Source organism: Bactrocera latifrons, unplaced genomic scaffold (assembly GCF_001853355.1).
Source record: "Bactrocera latifrons isolate USDA-ARS-PBARC rearing strain unplaced genomic scaffold, ASM185335v1 scaffold_199, whole genome shotgun sequence".
Lineage (NCBI taxonomy): Eukaryota > Metazoa > Arthropoda > Insecta > Diptera > Tephritidae > Bactrocera > Bactrocera latifrons.
The window spans coordinates 362487-370916 of record NW_017535507.1 but is presented as its reverse complement, the minus strand read 5'-3'; the positions used below and the strand labels follow the sequence as shown (position 1 = coordinate 370916).

General features: G+C 40.0%; 1 protein-coding gene across 1 annotated transcript in view; it reads left to right on the top strand.

The window, feature by feature from the left end:
- LOC108967755 (homeobox protein Hmx) overlaps positions 1-8430 on the top strand; it is a 66554-nt gene that overhangs the window by 18794 nt on the left and 39330 nt on the right. Inside the window, exon 2 of the mRNA XM_018931367.1 lies at positions 6647-8176. Coding sequence (XP_018786912.1) covers positions 6647-8176 — 1530 coding nt within the window. The remainder of the gene's footprint in view (positions 1-6646; positions 8177-8430) is intronic.

Sequence of the window (8430 nt, the reverse complement as noted above, 5' to 3'; positions counted from 1 at the left end):
ATTATTTACAAAAATATTGACTCCATCATTGCTTGGGGCCGCCAATGAAATCAAAGCGTTCCAGTCATGCTGCGCTCCCCAGATCAATGGCGGAAGTTGCAGTTATAAAAGTGTTAAATGAAATCTTAGAACGATCCTTTCAAACGCCACCGCTGCTTATTTGCCTTGCATAAACACGTTCAAGCCATGGCTAACAAGAACGCATTAGCATGCTTATAAAAWTGTTTGTGTAGTCTTTATGCTGACGGAAATTGAAACTCAAACAGCACACGTCCAAATGCTCGAAAATGCACAAAATGCTGAAAATTGTTTCGAAAAGTGCTCGAAATCGTTTCAAAGGCGTTACAAAGACGGTTGGTCACTGTGGCTCCACGGCGCTAAGTGGTAGCCATTAACTTTTCGGCTACTGGTTTTCCTGTTTACAAAAGCACTTCTACCTTGTGGCAGTACATGCTGGTCTGCAAATAAAATTTGAGCCTAAAAAAGATATTAGTTGGTTTCTAAAGAAGCCGTTTAGTGAATAGTATGGTGATGTGGCTTGATGAGTCATTAAATAAACTTTCGTTTCCAAAAATTAGAAAAAAAAATGTTTTTTTTTAAATGATATCTACGCGTATACCAGCTGCAATGTTCCGTATTGCCAAGACTACGCTGTAAGCATCTGTGGTATCCATGGTATGCTGCATTGGAAGAAGTATCAATAGTAATTCACGTCCAGCGCAGGCCTTCTAAGGATGACTACTCCTCATAGCCCTAGTAACTGAACTCGATCTTGTAAGAGCAAAGAAGCAAAAGCATGGATCTAGCAACTGAACTTCAACTGGTATCCCAAAGGACCAAAACTAGTCTATACATGGCTTACTGGCCTACCAAATTAGCCTAAGCATTTGTTGTGAACGAGCCTTAATTTTTTCGTTTGGTCAAYATATTCCACATAGTCAACATATTGATCCTGGCTTGCATTTGTACATTAGAGAGGATCGATTTACAGGGAGCCAAAAAAAAGCTAAAAAACTCAAAATAATCGCGTATGAGAAAAATGTTCTACGGATCATTCTGGATAAATTTGTTTTCGAGGCTATGGACTAATTTTTTGGACGAAGCTTTTTAGGGATCATAAAAATTTATTTCTCGGATTTTGGGATATCTGATTGAAATTTAATACGTAGATGCATTTTGGTATACTGTTGATCATTTGTCGGAATTTGGCCAGAAGCGGCAACTATATCACATATCACCCATATGGGTTATTCAGATTTTTTAAATTTCGCCTTAAAAATTGTTTGCTCGGAATTAGTTTTAGACCTWTAATCTATTAAGCAAAGTTCTGCAGAATTATACGTAAAACATTTCTCTATGCGTGATTTTATAGAAAAAAATTGAATAGGAAAAATATCGATCCGCTCTAATATACCATACATATATGCMTACACATCAAATTTAATTCAAACATGCAATTATTGGAATTATAAAAACTAAAAAACAATAGAATTTCAAGCTATATTACTATAAACACATAATAYAGTTGCATTTTTCTTTTCCTCTATTTCCGACAGTTTATATGGCAGCTATATGATATAGTAACTCAACCTGAACAATGTTTTCGGAGATTGAAGCTATGTCAAGGAACAGTAGATATGCCAAATTTCGCAACGAGACTTGATAAATAAAAAAAWTTTTCCATACAAGGATTATATTTTTGTCCTTCAAATTTTATGGTAGCTATGGGCTGTAGTGCTACGATCTGAACAATTTCTTCAGAGATTATTATTATTATTTTTTTGTTTTTTGTTTTTAATTTTTCCTGTGCGGTACCAGCGGTCTGGTGCGCGTCTGGATCGGAATAATTGTCATTAATTTACCTCTTTCTGACATTAGCTGGCATTTAGGGCTTCAATATTACTAGTTCTATATAAATATAAGTCTGTGTTACAGCTGCTGACTTTAAGCATATATTTTAAACACTCATATCTACCATTCTCCTATATATGGACATCCCTCTTAGCCGAACAGACCACCTTAACGCTGGGTGTCAGCTTATGAGCAATTTCAGTATATTAAAATCTAGTTTCACTATGCAAAATAATAGTGACTGCTGTGATTTTGATATTAAAATTATATTTATATATGATTTATATTTTATAATTAATACACATTTTTCATTTCCGATTATTATGAATATCTGCTCTACAGAAATCCATTGAAAATTGCATATGAAAATATACCACAGCACACATTTCCAAYAGTACCTTCGAAATGTAAGCACCAMTCTACAAAGTCACCATTTTCACCACAATACACTCAAACTAACACTCAATCGTGCAAGCAACTTTTTTCAGTTCACTTGCCACTCACTCATATAAGTATTGCAGCACTCAACACAAAGCTGCTTGTTCAACTTGTATTTTCAATACAAGCGCGCTCTTTCTCGCTCTCCCAACCGATAACTCTCAATAATGGCGTCCAAGATGTCGTCGGCACTGAAAAGGTGTGGCCAAAGCATGTTTCAATTGCCATTTCCTACACACAGCACGCGGTAATCCAATAAGAGCACGTTAGCTGTGCGCAAATGTGTGCGTATGCGCGTGTGTTGGTGTGTATGCATGCAATGCCTGTTGATGTTTTTTGGTTGAGTAAATTAAAATTTTTGTATGTAGTTTATTAATAAATGGAGAGTCAMACCATGCCGTGTCGTGTCGTGCCGCGCCGTACCMGCACTGCGCTCGGACTGRGTGAAGTCATACMTACATATGTATGTATACACGCAAATGCTTCAACATGTTTGTGCRTGTATGMGCATGCATATCAAGCGGCTTGTGTAGGAGCGCTTGGTCGATTATTTAGTGCTTTTATTATGCGTTCGTGTCTGCTTGCGCCAAATGGGTAAAAATAATGTAATAATTATTATTATTGTTATAATGAACTCATAAACAAGTTGCAACACGYACAAACATGCAACAAATGGGTATATGAAAGAATGTGTAAAAACAATTAAAATGGACAGAAATAAAGCTTCATGAGAAATTGAGTTCTGGCAAGTTTCTAAAAACATTTTATGTTTTATTATTCATTATTCATTCTTATTCGTAAGCATATTCYTTGCGCTCTTCCGCGTTCAACAATTTCTCTTTATTTAATTTATTATTTACCTCAATATTTACCTGCGCAAATATTTATGTGTACACATTAGTTGTTAATCATTCGTAATGCAACACCATAAGATATCAATAGCGCACAACAACAACAATAACAAAAAACATGTAAATAATACAACTCGTTCATATCAACTTCATTAAAAATCAAGCAAATTGATTTTTTTCGCCGCTTTTTTTCTGGCTGTTGTTCACCATGCAGCTGCGTTGTGAAAAAATTGCACAATTCACTTAATATTTATTACATTTTAAACAAATAAACACACATTCGCTCTCGCTCGCACACACGCGCATGCCAGGCCTGCTTCGCATACGCCTGCCGCTCGCGCTCATCGTTGCCACATTAGCAGGCAAAACAGCAACTATTTCGGTGATATGCTCCTACTCGCACCACAAACCATTTGGARCACTTCATTTAAGCCGTTTGCTTTGTTTTGTGCTTTGTAGGTTCATAAGCACATTTGTATGTGTTTAACTGTAGGCACTGTGGGCACTGTGGGCGCAATGTGGCAAATAGGCACTCAATAATATTTGCCCGTTCAAGTCTGTGACCTTTTCATACTTAAAAATTTTGTTTTTATATTTTTGGGGGTATTTCTAAATATAAAAAAAAGTTAACGACTAGAACTTGTGTGGCAGCGAGATTCTTCTGGCTCTGGTCCCACACTCTACTGGCTTATAGCAAAATCAATCTCTCCGTATTTGTGGGTACTCTGGTCTGGTCTGAGATTGCAATATCTGAGTAGGGACAACAGTAGCTAAGATTGTTATTAACCGCCTTTACAAATTCGTGTTGAGCTCAAAACCATTATTCCATCTATGATGAGCTGATGATAAATTTTTAGGAGATTTTATGAATCACAAGGGATCAAAGGTTGCAGTTGTCTAAGTGAAATCCGTCGATAGTATCAACTTTATTATCTTACGTATCCTAACATGATCCTAATAACGCTTTGTCGGTCAATGAGGATCGGGTGATCCATGTTTGGGAGTTTTTGTGTATCGCAAAGAACCAACGTTCACATCTCTCCAAGTTAGAGAACTATTATTGGGAACAAATCGACCATCTAACCTAATCTAATTTATAAAAAAAACATGGTCTTAATAATGTTTCCTTGGTCTGTGAGCATTTTGTGATTTATTTTTAGAAGTTTTTATGTAATAAAAAGAATTAACGTTCACAGTTGTCAAAGTGAGATCCATTGATAGGATATAATCTACTATCTAACCTATCAAAACGTGGACTCAATAATGTTTCATCTATCTGTGAGAATTTGTGATTCATTTTAAAAGTTTTTGGGTATCACCAAGAACCGAGGTTWATAGCTCTCCAATCTAGAACCATCATTAGGATCAACTTGGCCATCAAACCTAACCTAACTTAGGAAATATGATCCTAATAACACTTTGTCGATCTATGATGATTTTTTTTTATCCAATTTTAGAAGATTTCTGGTATCGCCAAGAACTAACGTCCATAGCACTCCAATAAAATCCTCCATCTAACCTAACCTAACTTAGGAAATATGATCCTAATAACACTTTGTCGATCTATGAGGCCCTGAAGAGCCAAATTTCGGAATTTTTTAGTATCTGGAAGGATCCAACCATATAATCAACTCTATCATATAACTTAATTTAACTTATTTATAAAACCTGTTCTCTGGAAAGCCAACACCGGATAATCGTGGGATCAATTCTGCTAACTATTTTCTAACCTAACTTTGGAAAACATGATCCCTGGAAAGCAAAACCAGTTAGTAGTGTTTTTACACTTTTGTATGATATTCCGTTACTTCCRATGATCTTTTCCACTGACTTTTTGCGCTAAATTTTCACATTCACTTCAATATATTCTATTTTTCCATACCGAAAACACACTGTCCAACACTTTCAGTTTGCGACATGCATATAATACCTTTATAAACCCCCYTTATATCCGTCTGCCCTGCCGTCATACGTACATTCCGCTCGACTGCTCCTCCAATCCGAAWTAGTGTATTTTAATGACGTACATAATAAAATTCCCATTCGTTTTGTGCCAATTCCATATAATTCCAACCCAGCCAGCCAACTCGTTGYTGGCTGTTTATTGTTACTGTTGTTGTTGCTGTTGATAGTGATTTTCAAACACTGATTTCTCCACTGATTTACTTACTCGAACTACATTGAAAAGCGAGTGTGCGGCAAGCCTCCACTGGCCAAAGTCGTAATAAACGACGAACAACCCTTCAGCAAGAGAGTGTGTATGAGTGGTAAACTGTATTACTGCACTCAACAGCAACAACTACAAACACAGTAGTAACAATAACAAGCAGAAAAACAGCAAAAACTACAAGGGAAATGGCAATAACAACAAGAAAAACAATCATAAGAAGAGCAACAACAATAACAACAAGAGCAACAACAATAACGAGAAGAGCAACAGCAATAACGTCGAAGAGGCAAACAGTTTGTTGCGCTCTCACTCGCGCTCACACAWTTCGGACTTAATTGTAACACACTCACACTCGCAACAACAATGCTGGCATTAATAACAACAACAACAGTAACAAGCATACGCTGAACTATGAGTCAATGCAGCAGAAATGTTGGTTGGCAAGCAGCAGAGCGGAAACSGAGGTGTAGGCAAAGCGGATTTGAGGAAACAAAACGCCTCAACGTCAATGTGTGTGTGTGTGTTAGTATATGCTAGTGTTGTTTCATTGCTGCTGTGCTGGGATTTCAATTTCTTACTGAGCACTTTCTGGCTTATTGGTCTCTTTGTTATTGCTTGCCGTGTGAGCTGCCGTTGCGAACACGAACACCGCTACAGCGGACGGACAAGCGCGCCAGCACAGTCGACACAACGACGGTAGTCAATTTGGAAATCATTCTGTAGTCTTAGGCCTAATCAAACGGACGGTAAATGGTAACGCGCACGCCAGTCTGAAGAAAATCGCTCAAATCATAATTATTATTTGAAAATATCAAATCAAAAAACGGAATTTGAATAACGCTTGTATTGGAAAAGAAATAGTCGCACAACGTCGGTTGAGTGTGCATAACGCCGTTATCGAACGAGTGAAGGCACGTCAATAGTWAAGTGGTGAACAAAAATAAAGTGAAATTTCTGAAAATATTTTAACTTTTCGCAAAAAAAAATTTTTTTTTTTTGATAAATTTTTTTAAACAAATCAAAAAATTTTAAAAATAATTGAAAAGCAAATTTTAGTCGAAACTAGCAAACTGACTCAACTGTCCATATATTGAGAAACCGCCGTGAATTTTAAAAAATTTCAAAATCGAATTTCTTTTCTAAAAAAGCTTAGCTTCGTGCAAAAAGTGGTATTAGATACGAATTCGTCTGCTAATTTTACTTTACATTGAAAAATAATAATAATAATTAAAAAATTAAGTGAATTTTCTTCCGGAGAAGTGAAAAAGTGCAAAGCCTCACGGAAGTTTGAAAAAAACCCAAAAAAAAAATCACAAAAAAGTACTAAATTAAGTAGTCCTCAACAACTGGCACCCAACATCCACACTGGGTAGCCCTTATTTGTCAGCGACGCCCGCGGGCCCTGAGAGTCCGCATGCCGCAACCGCCGTTGCCCACATAACCGCCGTGCAGCCGCTGCCGCCGACGCTACATGCCTACAACGGCAACCACAACGACGCATCGCACCATCACAGCCAACACCCGCTGCTGCCGCAGAAGCATTTTCAGCTTTCCGAGCACTCCGCKTTCAATTTAGCCGCCACAGCYATTGCTGGTGCCGCYGGATTTCCCAACAGCGCSGCYGCTTTTTATCAACGCCTCAACAGYTTTGCCGGCGCAAGTGAGAGCACAAGYAACTCATCCCACGACTACTGCCTGCCCACCTACAGTAGTGGCGGACACGGCAGTGAACAACAGCAATTGCAGCTACCAACAACAAACACAGACAACATGGATCTCATAAATCCCTATATGCGCCATCACAGCTTTGCCACGAGCCAAAGCAGTTCGCCGTCGGCCATGGCCATGGCGTCGATGGCAAGTCGCAGTCCACCAACTGGCGSGGCTGGCTTGCATCATCACCTACCAAATGCCGCCGGTTTGACGAACGGTTTCGCCGAAGCGGCCGCCGCTGCAGCRGCTGCGCACCATGACTATCAGAATTTGGCCGCTGCAGCAGCGAGTCGCGATCATTTGCTTGACTATCATAATGCGGCGGCTGCGGCYGCYTATGCCGCCAACAACAATAATCTTGCCAGCCCACTTATGCTGTTGAAAGCGCCGTCGAAGCAACTGCAGCACAGCCACGAGACCGGCGGCACAAAGTCGACGCGTTCGGCTGAGGATTCCTCCACACCGCCGCCTTTACTGTCGGCTGGTAGCGGTGGTGGCGTCGGTGCTGATCACTCCTCCGTCGCTTCATCGTCCCGCCTGCAATCTGAGTCGCCCGATAATTGCGCCAACTCGCTGCATCAACGCAATCGCTATGACAATAACTCCAGCCCCGGTGTGGATAGCTCCAAATCGTATCCGGTGAGTCAGCGTAGCGGCAGTGCTGGCGATGAAGCGGGCAATAATAGCGAGTCGAGTCCGCCACCGCCGGACTACAGTCCGGAGAATCTCTCCGCCAATCGSGCCAAATATGCCAACGCGTTGCAGGCACATCACAACAACAATAATAATAACAATAATAACAACATAAGCGGTATGCATCCATTGGGTGTGCATCACAATAAYAATAACAATATGCTGGAACATAAATTGCCATTGAGCTTTCTGGGGCCACCACTGGCGGCGCTACACTCAATGACGGAAATGAAGACTGGCGGCGGTGCGTCGAGCATGATGAACGGCTATGCGAATAATCAGCAGACGCAGCACTTGATTGGTGATGGTCGCGCCGGTGTCGTGGGCAGCGGTATATCCGGTTCCATGACGACCACAACAACAACACATACACAAGGTGCAGCTAATCCGCACGGCATCGATACGATATTGTCGAAACCGCCGCCGGTTACATCGGCGGGTCTAAGTGCTTTAACGGGAGGTGAGTCGAACTAGAGACATTAAGGCTAGGTGTTCTAGAGTTCTTACAGTTTGAGTTTCCCAAAATTTTGTTCGTGTAGTTGGTACTGCAAGACTGCAGTTTAGACCTTTAGATGATTTGGGTGTGTTTCCAAGATTCCAAATATATTTTTAAGTAAGACCTTTAAAGTGTTTGAGGAAGGGTTTCCGAAGCCCATATTTGCGGGATGAAAGTCTAAAGATATTAATGCTAGGAGTTCTAGAGACCTTAGAGCT